The sequence below is a fragment of the Humulus lupulus genome, chromosome 4, assembly GCF_963169125.1.
Source record: "Humulus lupulus chromosome 4, drHumLupu1.1, whole genome shotgun sequence".
Taxonomy (NCBI): Eukaryota; Viridiplantae; Streptophyta; class Magnoliopsida; order Rosales; family Cannabaceae; genus Humulus; species Humulus lupulus.
Window position 1 is genome coordinate 46,126,056 of NC_084796.1, and position 16,591 is coordinate 46,142,646.

The 16,591-nt window shown below is 43.1% G+C and overlaps 1 protein-coding gene across 1 annotated transcript; it reads right to left on the bottom strand.

Moving 5' to 3' along the window:
• Positions 1-3,097: 3,097 nt before the first annotated feature.
• Positions 3,098-3,898, bottom strand: LOC133832140 (glutenin, low molecular weight subunit-like). The gene is made up of 2 exons (XM_062262523.1): positions 3,447-3,898; positions 3,098-3,323 (listed from the first exon to the last, which is right to left on the bottom strand). Exons 1-2 carry the CDS (start codon positions 3,896-3,898, stop codon positions 3,098-3,100), a joined length of 678 nt encoding a protein of 225 aa, XP_062118507.1.
• Between the last annotated feature and the right edge of the window lie 12,693 nt (positions 3,899-16,591).

A 16,591-nucleotide genomic window follows, 5' to 3' on the forward strand; every position in this document is an offset into this window, starting at 1 on the left:
CCTATTGAGGGCTGCCACTCTCCCCGTTAAGCATTACACCTCTTTTTTTCTTCGTGGTGGGCTCATTTCCAGCAAGGCCTTGATCTTTTCAGGATTAGCCTTGATACCTCGGGAATTTACCATGAAACCCAGGAATTTTCCTGACGAAACTTCGAAGGTGCATTTGAGTGGATTCAACTTCATTCTATACCTTCGAAGGGTGTTGAACATTTCCATGAGGTCGCTGGTGAGCTCCCCCGCCTTCTTTGTCTTCACCAGCATATCGTCCACGTATACTTCCATGTTCCTTCCTATTTGATTTGCGAACATTTTGTTCACCAACCATTGATAAGTGGCACCTGCGTTTTTTAAACCAAAGGGCATCACTCTATAGTAATACAACCCCTTGTCTGTTATGAACGAAGTGTGCTCTTCGTCAGCAGGGTTCAAGGGTATTTGGTTATACCTAGAATATGAATCCATGAAGCTAAGTAGCTTATGCCCCACTGCGGCATCTATCCACTGGTCTATCCTAGGAAGCGGGAAGCTGTCCTTAGGGCAGGCCTTGTTGAGGCTGGTAAAATCCACACAAGTCCTCCATTTTTCGTTGGGCTTCGGGACTAGCATTGGGTTTGATACCCATAGTGGGTAAAATGCCTCCCGGATGAACCCGCTCGCCTTTAACTTGTCAACCTCCTCTTTTAGGGCCGCGTATCTCTCTGGGTCCAGCGCTCTCCTTTTCTGCCTCATCGGCCTTGCTTTTGGATCAATGTTCAGATGGTGGCACATGATCGCTGGGTCTATCCCCACCATATCCTCGTGACTCCAGGCGAATACGTCGAGGTTGGCTTTTAAGAACTCTACTAGCTTCTCCTTCATGTCACCGACAAGGTTTTTCCCTACCTTTAACTTTCTCAACGGCTCATTCATGACTGTTACTTCCTCCAATTCCTCTATCGATTTAGCTCTGGGCTCTTCTGTGACTCATGGGTCCAATTCTCTTGGGTTCGCGCCTTCATGCACATCCATCGCCATAGGCGCTGTTGGCTTTGTGGCTATGCGGAGGGATGTATTATAGCATTCTCTCGCTTCCTTCCGCTCTCCTTTCATGCATGCTATTCCCCCGGGAGTTAGGAATTTCATAGCTAAGTGGTATACAGAAGTTATCACCTTCAATTCTCTTAGGGAAGGTCTCCCTAATACCGCATTGAAGGCTAAGGCGCAATCTACCACAACAAAGTTTGCCATTATGGTGGTTTGTCTGGGCTGTTCTCCAATAGTGAGGGATAACTCGATTTCCCCTAGGGATTGTATCGAATCTCTCGTAAATCCATATAAATAAGTATTGCAAGGCTTTAGGTGTCAGAGGTTTAGTCCCATCTTCTCCAGCGCTGGGCGATATAAGATGTCCACAGAGCTTCCGTTATCCACCAAGACCCATTGCACCCTCATGTTAGCAAGCTGGACAGTCAACACTAGGGATCATTATGGGGGAAGTGTACACCCTGGGCGTCTTCTTCGGTGAAGGATATTGAGTCATTTTAACCCTTAAAACTCTTTAGGGGGCGTTGCTCCAGACTTCAGATGCACAGTGGTGGACTTCGTCTGGCCTCCTTGGCATATCTATCTCGCCCCTTCCTTGATTTGCCCCCGAATCCTGGTCCTCCAAAGATGGTCCTGACCTCTCCCTGTACTTCTGGGGCCACCTCTCGCACCCGCGGCGGGAATGCTCCATCTTCTGGCCTTTGGCTCTCCTTGCGCACATATCTGCCCAAATGTCCCCTGTGGATGAGCTCCTCGATTTCCACCTTCAAATGGTTGCATTCCGTGGTGGTGTGGTCGATATCTTTGTGATACTGGCAATACTTGCTGGGATCTCTTTTAGATCGATCTTTTTCATTGGTGGGGACCTTCTGAAGGGGACCTGGTTTTCGTTCGTAACAAAAATATGTTCTCTCACATGGGTGAGGTCAGTATAAAAGGTGTAGGGGCCTTGTCTGCGCTCATCAGAGCGTTGATGCTTTTGGGGTCGATCATCTCTCCTCCCCTCATAGACCCTATTCTTCTTTGCACCACTTTGGCTTTCTCGGATTGAAGGTTTTGGTGGCGACTGACCTTTTCCGACTTTGAGGCTTTCGTGATCATCCTCCACGCGAATATGTTTTTGCGCTTGCTCGTAGAAATCATCCAAGCCTGTGACCTCCCTCTTGAGCATGTTATCCCATAACTTGCTTCCCGGGAGCACTCCAGTTGTGATGGCCATTTTCAGCTCTCTGCGGTTCAAGCTCCCTACTTTAGCTGCCTCCATATTGATCCTGTGAATGTAGCTCTTCAGACTCTCATTTTCTCCTTGCTTCACATTGGCGAGGTTGGTGCCTGGCATCGTGTAGTCTCGCACGGTGTGGTGCTGCTGGAGGAATTCATCGAAAAACTGTTGCCAAGATTTGATGGACCCCGGTCTAAGTCTTTTAAACCATTTGTACGCAGGTCCTTTCAATGTGACAGCGAAGCAATGACATCTGGCCCCGCTACAAATTTCCCTCAACTTCATCATGTCGTTAAATGCATCCAGATGGTATTTCAAATCTATGCTTCCTTCATAGGGGGTCATATGGGGCTACTTGAAGTTGGCTAGGAGCTGAATGGCTTGGATCTCCTTGATGAAGGGTGACTCATGGTCGAACTCATCCTCAAAGGCTTGACCTACGGAGGCGGTGATGATTTTGCTTCGTAGGCTCCTCATTTCTGTGTCCAGGTCTTGCCTCCTCTTATTCAAGGAGTTTCTTAGTGTGGATGGGTTAGGATCCCCCTTTCCTTTGCCTTCCTGGGGTGCCATAGGGGGTGTGGTCCTTTTACACACCCTCTTTTTGTCGAGTTCTTCTCGTAAATCTGAGGGTGTTATCTTGCATGTTAACGCGAGATACGGGATCTTCCAATCCAGTGAATTTAGGCAAGACTAGCCTTTTAAACTTGCTTGGAGTCTCAGCCACAGCAATTCTATGCACAAATGGAGTGCCCTTTCTCCGATCAAATTCTATATGGGATGTTCTGTTCCCAACCAATTGCAGGACGACCTAATTTAAGGCATCTAGCTGAGCCTGTACCACATATGGTACTACTAGAGCGACCAGTGCTGGGGGAAGTACTCGTCGTGCCTTTTCCTTCGATCATTGAGAACATCCCTCAGGTCTTCTTCCCTTCGCCTTTGCTCGCTCACACCTAGTCGGTCAAAGACATTGGGCTGTTTAGGTTGTCCCCCAACATTCTGTCTTATTGGTTGATTCTCCATAGGCGGAGGGTTCTGTCCTTCACCCCTCTCCTCTTGCCGTCGACTAGCATTCCTCCTGCCAGAGTCCACCTCATTATTATCATGGCCATCTCTAAATTGTGACCTATGATGGTGCGACCTGCTGTTCGCACTATTTCCCTCTCTCCCTGCTGGAATGTCTCGATAGGTAGGCGGAGACCTGTGTTGGTCGGTAGGTTCCCTGAAATTCTTATGTCGTGGGGGACCCCTGACCGCAGAGCCTGACTCCACCTGACTTTTACTCCCCAAAGGACGTTGTCCTCTGCTAGGAGGGTTTTGTTCCTCAGCCATCTGGCGTCCAGGGCTTCTAGGATGCTGTTTGGCCCAATTCTGCCTTTGCTGCTGGGTATTATTTTGATCAGCACGGGAGCTTGGTTGCTGCTCAAGATCATAGAACGGCCTCTCCTGTTGAGCATCAGGGGGTTGCTCTGACCCCTGAGGATTCATTGGTTGTGGCAGATTGTGGTGATGTTGGGGATGTTTTGAATGTGGATTTTGTTGTGGGTGAGTATTAGGTGGTTGATCCGATTGGGAGGCAAGTGTAGGCTGTCCTCGTGCCAACTGAATGGCTACCTCCAAGGCCGCAGTGGCATCCCTTTGTCGGCGGTCCATGTCAGCTTGCCTCTCATTCAGTTCTTGGCACTGCCGGTCAATCTCCCTTTGCTGCAGCGCCAATGTTTCAGCCACATTTGATTGATTAGCTCTCAAATTAGTTAATTCCTCTTTCAACACAGTCAATGTCGTCCGCAAAGTCTCAGAATCTATCTCCTCCTCTTCCAATTCCACCTGTGGCTCATCCTCAGCTACACCTTGTGGACGATGTTGATTTGGCACACTCCCTGAGGTTTGCTCAATTTTCCTAGTTATTTTCGCCATTTGATCTTCTTGGAGGTCTTGAGTTCAGCTCTCAATGAAAGTACCAAAATGTTGACCCTTGATTTGGTAAACGACACAGAGTCAAATAAAACAATAGAAATTTGATGAATTAAAGTCATGAATATAAATGACACAAGAATTTATAGTGGTTCAGATCCAAGTGATGGTAATGACCTACATCCACTTAGTGTTCTTATTAATGTAAAGAGAACCTACGATCAGTAAACAAGGGTTTACCGAGTTTCACAATATCCAATAATAAATACAAAGAATTATGCAAAAACACTGATTTTTCTCCCTCCGCCCCCCCTAAAAGATCCCTCATTTGAGCCTTTTGAGTCTTATTTATAGGCTCAAGGATCTACTTATGGGCCTATGGGCCTTGATTATATTTAATACAAACATATCTGAATAATAATGGAAATTACACTTTTTACATATGTTGACGGTGAGAACTCGTCAACCAAGTTAAGTTAGAAAAATTGAAATATAGAGCTTATCAAATGAAAAACTTCAAAGATCTAATCAGAAACTCATAGAATAGTTGTAGAAAGAAAATGGTGAAATGAACTTGCATTTTTTATGGTGTAGTGCTACAGTGTTTTTTCCAAACCCCTCATGTGGAAGTGGGGTTCCTTTTATATTGGGCTGTAATGGCCCTTGATACATGGTGGTCCAGGGGACCAGGTAGTACACAAGTACACTGTCAAGAGAGTGGTCTCAGGAGTAGTGGTGTTGGCTTCAGTACATGGCAAGATACCATGAGGATGTTTCCACTACTCAATTCGTACGAATATCAGAGGAGTGGCGCCAGGCGTAGTGGCGCAGGTGGTGGTAGTGTCGGCTCTGACATCTAATCTGAGACATACAGGCCATGTCCCCTCTCCTAGTACTCCCACTACTTGTTTGGCATGAGTATCCGTATCAAACATATGGGGTCTTAAAGGTAGTACCTCGTATAAGATTGTGCTAGTACGATCCTTTTGAATTACACTTGGGCTTCTACTTCTAAATGTTGGGGTCTTGATAGGTCTTCATAGGAGACATCCACTTGAGGTGCAGGGTGCGAGACACTTGGGATGCCTTGGGCGTGCGCGAGGGGCTGGCACGCGAGGCCTACTGGGCATGTGAGGCGCTAGCACGTGAGGCCCACTAGCGCACACGAGGCGTTGGCACGCGAGGCGTGCTGGGTGTGCGAGTCGCTGGTACGCAAGGCCCACTAGCGTGCACAAGGCGCTGGCACGCGAGGCCTGCTGGGGGCGCAAGGCGCTGGCACATGATGCCTATTAGCTCGTGCGAGGCGTTGGCATGCGAGGCGCTGTCGCGCGGGGTGTTGGCATGCGAGGCACGCCAGGTGCGCGAGGCCGAGGTACCCTCAGAAGACCTAGGCACGAGGCGTTGGGCATGGCAGGCTTAGTGCGTGCGAGATGCTTCTTCGCGCGAGGCCCCTCGGCCATCTAGGTAGGTACGGGGCATGCGAGACGCAAGACGATGCTGGCCCAAGGACACCGCGGCTTATCCATGTATGTAAGCACTCATGGGACCTGAGCGCGTACTTTGGGTCTTTTACAAGCATGTAATTTTGAGCGTCTACAACATAAATGCAAGATCAAATATCTCTAGAAAATATCTGATATAATTCAACCAGCCTTGGTCGCCTAAGAAATATGCCCTCTACCGTACGAATTCTCCTCTGGTCGATGGTCGACTGAACGTAACTATTTAAATAGTCACGCGCATCTCATTTGCGTACTAATCTTGCCACATCATCAAGTGAGTCTTTTTTGGGTAAACAAGACAAATCATTATTCTATGGCGTTTCTGGATCGTTCTCGTCCGCTGGCCTCATGGAAAAAGCATCTTTTCCCTGTGCAATTCATAAATTACACCGGCAATGTCGATGTTAATTTGCGCTGGCATAAGTTGTTTTTGCCGGCGCAATTCCAAATGGCACCGGGAAAAGATGTTTTTCCTACGCCATTCGAAATTGTGCTGACAAAGATTTGTGAACATTTTACGGCATACTTTTTGCCGACACATAAGGCATTCTTGGGCCGACAAATGTCTTTTTTCCTGAACCGAGTTTTGACGGTTCTACTTTTCCTGGCGCATTACACAATTGCGTCAACAAAAGTCATTTAAACACGCCGTAGAAGTCATAAATGCGCTAGAAAAAGATAAAATTGCGCCAGTAAAAGTATTACATATTAGAAATACACAATTATTTTTATATTTTTCGAAGTGATTAAAGTTTTATGTAGTATCATTCATAAATTAATGAGTATTTAACATCTAATCAATGATACAATGTCGTTAGATTGTTCTAAGATTAACGAAAAATACTAATCCACTTTGTAATTATCAACTATCAGAGTTGTGATCATTTTCGATTATGTTTATCTAACCATACGATTTTTTTTAATTATTTGTTATCATAGGTCTAATAAACGGTTTGATTACACACAATGTTTATGAATATCTATAATCTTGCTCTCAGTGAGCATTATTAATGTTACGTACTCATTTGTATTATTATTATTATTATTATTATTATTATTATTATTATATGTAGGTTTCAATGTTGATATATAAAATCGTATTAATAGTTTGCGTCGAACGTTAAATAATTGTTCATTTTTTGACCAATAAAGGATTATTCGATCATAGCACTATTGTTTTATCATAATTAACAAGAATTAATAATGATCATATTGATTGTGTAAGTAGATAAACTCTTGTGATTTATAATTATTTATTGTATGTCATCCAATTCACAAAATTTTAGAAATATTTAGTATTGATAAGTGAATATGGAAATTATAAATAATTCGATTAAACAGTAAGTGTTAAAATATTCAAAATTAAAAGGAATACTGAAAAATTAGCCTAGTTCGTTCATAGCGTTTGTATTGTTGTTGGTCGATATAACACCCCAAAAGTACTAAGCATTTTAACTATTATTTTGTGTTTAAAAACAATAAATGTTTCAATTATTGTCCCCGACGCTCGATTATTAGTTTTTTTTAAATGAAAATAAAAAAATGAATTATTAGAAATTTCATGACTTTTTTCGTTGCTAACAGACTTTTACTGGGGCATATTTGCCCTGGTGTAAGAACTTTTGCTGACGTGTTAGGTAGAAAACACTGGCAAAAGTCCACGTTTTAAATTAGTTTGGTAGGTAGACTTTTGCCGGCGCGTTTCATTGCACTGAAAAAAGTCTAAATTGTGTCGGCAAAAGTCTTTTTTAAGTAAACGACGTCGTTTTGGATTCGGATTTTACCGACACAATTTAGAATTTTTCCAGTGCAATGAAAATGCGCTAGGAAAAGTCATAGCCATAGCCGCTGAACCCCTTCTTCCCCATTTCTCTTATTCTCTCAAATTTCTCTATCTCTCTCTATAATCCTCTCAAACACCATCAGATCCATCGCCACCAGCCCACCAATACCTCCACCACCACCATCACAGATTCCCCAACACCACCACCATCACCTTCACAACCACTGTAACGCCCCAATTTCCCTAATAAGGCTTAGTGCCTTGATTAGGGGGCCATGTGGGCAATATTTGATTTAATTGCATTATTATGTAATAATATGCATGGTTATATAAATTATGTGAGTTATATTATAATATGACTGTATTTGCATGTTTAGGTGTATTAAGCATGCTTGTGGGTTTGTTTCTTATTAGAAGGGCATTTTTGTAATTTGGCCTGTTGATGGGATATTTGAATATATACATATGTGTTATATGTTGAGACCAAATTATTATGTGGATATATTTGGATTATTTGGCACGAGGTGATCCTAGGGAGAAAATTAGAGGTTTGGTCATAACGGGGTCAAATATCAAGCTCGGGGTGAGCCTAGGGGTATTTTGGTAATTTAGTACATTACCGGGGTTTATCGGGTAATGAGAAATTTTTTAGTGAATATTTGAGGATATTGGAGATAATGGGAATTTATGAGACGTTAATTATGATTAACCAGGAAAAGTGGCAAAAGACGGATTCACCCTTAGAGGTGTTTGATGGGTAAGAGTTTAGCTAGAGGTAGCTAGGTCTTTTGCCAAGTTAGAGTGACTTAGTCACTAGTTTTTTTCAGGAAAATAAATAGATCACATCTCTCACCTCAGTTCTCTCTCTCTCTCATACCTTTGGAGGAATTTTTTTATTTTGAGGAAAAGGGTTGGGAATTGAAGGGAGATTGGAGCTAGGATTGAAGTGGAACAACATAAAGGTCGTGATTCTTCTTTAAGGTAAGGTTATGCTCTGTTTTCTGAAGAATTTCTGCTGTGGTTTAAGTTTTAGCCAAGTTTTAAGCTTTGCTTGGGTTTTGATTTAGGTTAGAGATTTGAGGTGTTTGTACTGCTTATGATGTGTTGGTTAGAGTTTTAGGCGCATTTGGAACCTTGGTGCAAGTTTGGGGTGAGATTTTGGGAGTTGTAGCTCGGAGAAAATGGTGGAAAAACCTAAAATTTTCTGGGTTCGCGTAAGGGCATCGTAATGCTATTCTTCCGAGCCATGACGATGGGGTGGTCCAGGGCAAGGTGGCCCTGGCTGGGTGCCGCGGCGCTTATAAGGCTGTACTGGGATGTTTAAGGGCCTTGATTTTGTATTTTTAGGGCGTAGGCCTAGGGGCTCCGGGGGTGATTTCACCACCCCGTGTGGGGGTAATTGGAGCTCCTGAGAGCACGAGATTGGTCCTGGGGTCCAATTATGGAATCAAATGGTAATGAGAATGTTATTTGTGGGTTGTGATTAGGTCACTGCTAGGGCTCGGGAGATGATCGTCGTCGGAGGTCATGCTTGTTTGCTTATTTGCTTGCACTTGGACCAATGGTAAGAAAATTGCACCCAATACATGATGTACGTGATTAGGGCTTGGGCCCCTGTAAATGTGCATGATTATGATTATGCCTATGATTTTTTGATTAAACACGATGAATGCTCTGTATCTGGATATTTAGTATTTAATGTATGCCTATTTGCATTATCTGATTGAGAAAAGCATTGACATATAATTCTACGGCGGCAATAGCATGCTGAGCGCTGGTTGTTGTGGTTAGGCCTAATCAGGAGCGCATCATAGGCTTGTCCAACCTAATAATCGTGGAAACTTAAGCGCTAGGTATGCTGGGCTAGCTCTAAGGCTGGTTATACAAAGGATAGGGCAATGGGCCCTGAGGTGACTTATTAGTTCCATATCCTAGGGCTGGGCCCTGGTATGACTCATTAATAATTTATTTAGGGAAATGGGCTCTGGTGTGATGCTGCAGTCATTTATCTGAGTAGAATGCATGCATGAGTAGGGTTATTACTACTAGGCATGCTTATTATGATTATGTAATATGTTATTAATTGCGTATGAGCATGTTTAAATTTTCTTGCTGAGCCTTGGCTCACGGGTGCTATGTGGTGCAGGTAAGGAGAAAGGGAAGCTGGACTAGCCATAAGTTGGAGAGCTTCGGTGGTGACATGTACATATGCAGCTGCTCGACCACCATGACCAGGGTTTCTATGAGGAACAAGGGTTAAACCCTATTTTGCCGCTTAGGTTGGCTGTTTGTAACTTTTAAGTTGTAATTACCCCTTTTGGAAATATAAACGACTTTGCAAATGTTTATTTTGGGATCCCATGTACGAACTTAACGTCTTAATAAAATCATTGTTTCTTTTATCCAAAATTTTTAACCCTAAGTCGTTAACCAAGTTTATGGACAAATGACTCGTTTAGCGAGTTTGACACTATATAAAATACATAAGGTAACGATCTTGGATAACGAGGGCGTTACAACTTGGTATCAGAGCATGCCAAAGTTAAGGGTTCCTGAAGACAGGTTGGGCATGTACACTCACCACTAAAGACAAGCTCGACTCAGGGTTTGGGAACTATTTATGTGGTTATGTGTTTAACTGCTTAAATAGGATATAAATTCCTTATCTGCCTACCTTATTAGGGTGCATGAGATATTCTGATAGGGCCTGACCTTTGACTATTGAATGTGAATGTTTGTTTGTTCGATCTTGGAGCGTAGGCGGCAAAAGGTATAGTTATTACTACCTAACTAGCCGAATTGATTATAGTAGCAAGTTAAAAGTTGGAAGTATGTTTCCAAGGTAGACGGATTCATCAGCTGGTCAAAAAGAACAGGGTCAGAGTGATAGACATGGCTAGAATGATGTTCAGGGCCAAACATCTAAACCAACTCCAAAGAATTGGCAGCAAGAGCTTGCTGGTATGAAAGCTAGATTATTGAGGTATGAAGAAGAGATATGCCTCTTGAGATAACAGGTTCCTGTAGGTAACATTCAGTCAAAGGTACCACTTGTGTTGGTGATGACAGTAGAGCAGCCACAAGAGGCTGGCAACAGATGGGAACCTTTTTATGAAAGGTTCAGGAAGTAGCACCCTCTAGTCTTTGAAGGAAGTACAAATCCGGCTAAGGTCGAACAATGGATGAGTATGGTTACCACCATCTTGGATTTTATGAGAATGGTTGGTAATGAGAAGGTGGCCTATTCCACATACATGTTTCGAGAGGATGCCCGAATTCGGTGGGAGGTGATCTCCCAGACCAAGAACGTCAATACCCTAGATTCGGAAGAGTTTAGAACTCTTTTCAATGAAAAGTATTACAACGATGCAACTAGGGTTGCAAAGGCAGAAGAGTTTAGTAAAATGCTTCAGGGGAATATGTCAGCATCAGAGTATGCACTGAGATTGACAGATTAGCCAAGTTTGCTGCAGATTTGGTACTCACTAATGGGACTAGGAGGGACCATGTCAAAGAGTGTTAGGCAAAGGCCTGATCCTTGTGTGGGATAGTGGGACACTTAAAAGAAGGATTGCCTGAGAGTAAGAAAGGAAGAACCGAGGAAGGCGGATAGCTCGACCTCAGCTCGAGTGTTCGCATTGACACAGGTAGAGGCTGAGGCTAGTTCCTCAGTAGTGATAGGTCAGCTGTCTAGCCCTGGAACCTCTTATATTGTTTTGATTGATTCTGGTGCTACACACACTCTTTTGTTGCTAGTAGGATTATTGATAGACTGTGTAGGCCATGTGGTTATTATGCTGTGGGGTTCTAAACATTATTGCCCACTAGGGAGTTATTAGTTTCCAGTAGATGGGTCAGAGCATTGCCAGTGATAGTGGATGACAAAGAGTTGTCATTGACTTAATAGATTTGGTTTTGACTGACTTTGACATGATTTTGGTTATGGACTGGTTAGTGAATTATGAGGCAGCCATAGATTGCAAGAATAAGATGCTAACCTTTGAACCTGAGGGTGAGGATCCCTTTGTATTTTTTGGCACTGTGCATGGACCCCATGTACCTATGATATCAGTATTGAGGGCTAGAGACCTACTGCGAGGTGGTTGCATAGGATTCTTAGCCAGTGTGGTAGATACCACTCATGTCATGCCAGTGGGACCAAAAGAGACTAGATTAGTTTGTGAGTTTCTGGATATGTTTCTAGAGGATTTACCAGGGTTGCCGCCACACAGAGAGACAGAGTTCGTTATTGAATTGGCACCAGGGACAGAGCCAGTGTCTAGGGCACCATACAGAATGGCCCCGAAAGAATTGAAGGAACTAAATGTACAGTTGCAGGAGCTATTGGACTTGGGTTTTATTAGACCCAGTTTCTCACCATGGGGTGCACCAGTTCTGTTTTTGAAGAAGAAACACAGTTATCTAAGGATGTGCATTGATTACAAAGAACTGAACAAGTTGACCATTAAGAACAAGTATCCCATGCCAAGGATAGATGACCTATTTTATTAGTTGCAGGGCAAGACGATATTCTCAAAGATAGATCTTCGATCTGATTATCACCAGATGAGGATCAAGGAGGGAGATATACCGAAGACTGTTTTTCGTACCAAATACGGGCATTATGAGTTTCTTGTCATGTCGTTTGGTTTGACTAATGCCCCAGTCGCTTTTATGGATATGATGAACAAGGTGTTCAACGATTATCTGGATCGGTTTGTGATCGTCTTAATCGACAATATTTTGGTTAATTCTTAGTTAGAGGTATAACATGAGCAACATCTTAGGTTGGTTCTACAGAGGCTGAGGGAACACAGACTTTATGAGAAGTTCATGAACTGTGAGTTCTGGTAACCACAGGTAACTTTCCTTGGTCACATTATCAGTAGAGATGGGATCAAGGTGGATACCGCTAAGGTTGAGGCAGTCAGAGACTGGCAAAGACCAAGGAACGCCTCAGAGATTAGAAGCTTCCTTGGATTGGCAGGTTATTACAGACGTTTTGTGGAAGGGTTTTGAAGGATTACTACTCCATTGACAGAATTAACAAGCAAGACTCAGAAGTTTGCATGGTCAGATATGTGTGAGATTAACTTCCAGGAGTTGAAGCGGCAGTTGATTATAGCTCAAATACTAAGACTTCCAATAGACCAGGAGAAGTTTATAGTATACTATGATGCCTCGTGACAGGGTTTAGGTTGTGTTCTCATGCAGATGGGGAAGGTGATTGCCTGTGCATCACGATAGTTGAAGGAAAATGAGCAGAGGTACCCTACTCATGATATGGAGTTAGCAGCAGTGGTCTTTGCATTAGCGGTATGGATGCATTACCTTTATGGCGAGAATTGTGAGATATACACTAACCATAAGAGCTTGAAGTACTTCTTTACACAGAAATACCTGAACATGAGACATAGGCGTTGGCTGGATTTGGATTTGGTGAAGGATTATGACTGTGAAATCCTGTATCACCCAGGAAAGGCCAACATGGTGGCAGATTCCTTAAGCCAGAAGGGTCTGGGGAAGTTATACAGTGCGAGGTAGATATCCAAAGAGTTAGCAGAGGATATGACTAGAGCTGGAATAGAGTTGCTGGTGGGCCAGTTGGCCAACATCACGCTACAGTCTACACTGTTGGAAAAAATAAAGGAAAGCCAGATGAGTGATCTACCACTGATGAGGATCAGAGAGGACGTCCTAACTAGAGAGGCTAGAGACTATGCAGTGTCAGATATGGGTTTGCTGAGATACAATGGTCAGATCTGTGTTTCGATGGACACTGTTATCAGACGGGAGATTTCAGACGAATCTCATACTACCCCTACTCTTTGCATCCAGGCACCACAAAGATGTATCAGGATTTGACATCGCTATACTGGTGGCCTGGGATGAAGAGGGATGTGACAAAATATGTGGCTAATTGACATGTTAATAGGTCAAGTCTGAGCATTAGAGACCAGCATGGCTATTACAACCTCTGGATAACCCAGAGTGGAATGGGAGGATATCACAATGGATTTTGTGGTTGGGTTACCCAGGACTGTGGGTCCACATGATTCAGTGTGGGTTATCATGGATCGATACACCAAATCAGCTCACTTCTTACCAGTGAGGACGACATATACGGTTGACTAGTACGCATATCTCTATGTGAGAGAGACATTTCACCTTCATGGGGCTCCAAGGTCGTTCATATCAGATTGAGACCCCACCTTTAATTCCAAGTTTTGGGGAAGTTTGCAGAAGGATTTGGGTATGCAGTTGAAATTCAGTACCGCCTAACATCCTCAGATGGATGGTCAATCTGAGAGGAGGGAAATGTATATCGCCCATTCATTGGGATGAGACAGGAGAAAATAGTTACTTGGGTCCCATGGTAGTTTAGAGGACCAATTAGACTATTGAGAAGATTAGAGCTCGGATGCTCACTTTTCAAAGTAGACAGAAAAGTTATGCTGACCCAAAGTGGAGGAACGTGGAGTTCCAAGTGGGAGACTATGTCTTCCTTAGAGTCTCACCATGAAAAGGCGTGAGGAGGTTTGGGAAGAAGAGCAAGCTGAGCCCAAGATTTGTAGAAGCGTTTGAGATCTTGGAGAGGATTAGTCAGGTGACCTATAGATCGGCCTTACCTCCGGCAATTTCGATCGTACACAATGTATTCCATATTTCGACACTTTGAAAGTATGTGTCAAACGTGACTCATGTGTTGAGTTACGAAGATTTCGAGCTGCAGGCAGATCTCTCCTATGAGAAACAACCACTCTAGATACTAGACAGGAAATACAAGGTCCTGAGGAACAAAACCATACCTTCGGTTAAGGTATTATGGAGGAACAACAAGGTCGAGGAGCCGACTTGGGAATAAGAGTCAAACATGCAGGATCAGTATCCCAAGCTATTCAGGTAAAATTTTGAGGACAAAATTCATGTAAGGAGGGGATAATTGTAACGCCCCAATTTCCCTAATAAGGATTAGTGCCTTGATTAGGGGGCCAGGAGGGCAATAATTGATTTAATTGTATTATTATGTGATAATATGCGTGATTATATGAATTATGTGAGTTATATTATAATATGACTGTATTTGCATGTTTAGGTGTATTAAGCATGCCTGTGGGCCCGTTTCTTATTAGATGGGAATTTTTGTAGTTTTGGCCCGTTGAGGGCATATTTGAATATATATATAAATGTTATATTTTGAGACCACATTATTATGTGGATATATTTAGATTATTTGACATGAGGTGATCCTAGGGAGCAAGTTAGCCGTTTGGTCATAATGGGGTCAAATACTCGGCTCGGGGTGAGCCTAGGGGTATTTTGGTCATTTAGTACATTACTGCCGTTTATCGGGTAAGAGGAAATTATTTAGTGACTATTTGAGGAGATTGGAGATAAATAAAATTTAAGAGACGTTAATTATGATTAACGGGGAAAAGTGGCAAAAGATGGATTCGCCCTTGGGGGCGTTTGATGGGTAAGAGTTTAGCTAGTGGTAGCTTGGTCTTTTGCCAAGTTGGAGTGACTTAGTCACTAGTTTGCTTCAGGGGAAGGAAATAGAACACCACTCTCACCTTAACTCTCTCTCGTTACTCTTTCTCTCTCTCTCATACCTTTGGAGGACTTTGTTTATTTTGAGGAAAAGGCTTAGGAATTGAAGGGGGATTGGAGCTAGGATTGAAGTAGAATAACATAAGGGTCATGATTCTTCTTTAAGGTAAGGTTATGCTCTATCCCAAATGAGTCTAAAACTACAATTCCTATTGTAGTTTAGGTTTTATCCAAGTTTTAAGCTTTGGTTGGGTTTTGATTTGGGTTAGAGATTTGAGGTGTTTGTACTACTTATGATGTCTTGGTTAGAGTTTTAGACTCATTTGGGATCTTGGTGCAAGTTTTGGGGTGAGATTTTGGGAGTTGTGGCTCGGAGAAAATGGTTGAAAAACCAATAATTTCTTGGTTTCGCGTAAGGGCACCACGACGCTGTTCTTCCGAGCCGCAGTGTTGGGGCGGTCCAGGGAAAGGTGGCCCTGGCTGGGTGCCGCGATGCCTATAAGGCTGTACCGCGGCGCTAGGCCATTTATAGGGGCCTTGATTTTGTATTTTTAGGGCATAGGCCCAGGGGCTCGCGGGACGATTTCACCACCTCGTGTGGAGGAATTGGAGGTCCCGAGAGCACGAGATTGGTCCCGGGGTGCAAATATGGAATCGAAAGGTAATGAGAACGTTATTTGTGGGTTGTGACTAGGTTACCGCTAGGGCTTGGGAGAGGATCTTCCTTGGGATCGTGCTTGCTTTCTTATTTGCTTGTGCTTGGACCAAAGGTAAAAAAACTACACCGAATACGTGATGTACGTGATTAGGACTTGGCTTGGATGTTGAATATAGACTTGATTAAGGCTTGGGCCCCTATAAATGTGCATGATTATAATTATGCCTGTGATTTTTTGATTAAGCATGCTGAATGCTTTGTATCTGGATATTTGCAATATAATGTATGCCTGTTTGCATTATCTGATTGAGGAAAGCATTGACTTATAAGTCAAGGGCAGAAATAGCGCCCTGAGCGCTAGTCATTGTGGTTAGACCTCATCAGGAGCACATCATACGCTTGTCCGACCCAATGGTGTGGAAAATTAAGCGCCAGGTGCGTTGGGCCAGCTCCAGGTTGGTTATACAAAGGATAGGGTAATGGGCCCTAGGGTGACTTATTAGTCCCATATCCTAGGGTTGGGCCCTGGTATGACTCATTAATCATTTATTTAGGGCAACAAACAGAGTACTAAAACTTAAAAAGAAAGTAAAGCGAATAACACAAGTAGAACATACTTACAACATGATGACATGAGGTTTTCCAGTCTTTAGCTTGTATGCAGAGGGTCCATGGAAACGTGAATGACCCTTTCTGATACCATTTTTAAGATTGCCTTAAACTATTTACTTTGTAAGAACGACACTTAGTTCATATTTATTAGAAAATACCATTTTAGAGAAAATGTTCAGTGGGGCCTTGTCAAAGCATGCAATTTGGGACCAATAGTTTAAAAATAAAAATATGGTGTCTTTATGCAATCTTGAAAATAAAATAAAATATAAAGTCCCCTGTGATGTAATGAAAACATAAACCATAATATAAAAGTTCATAAACTT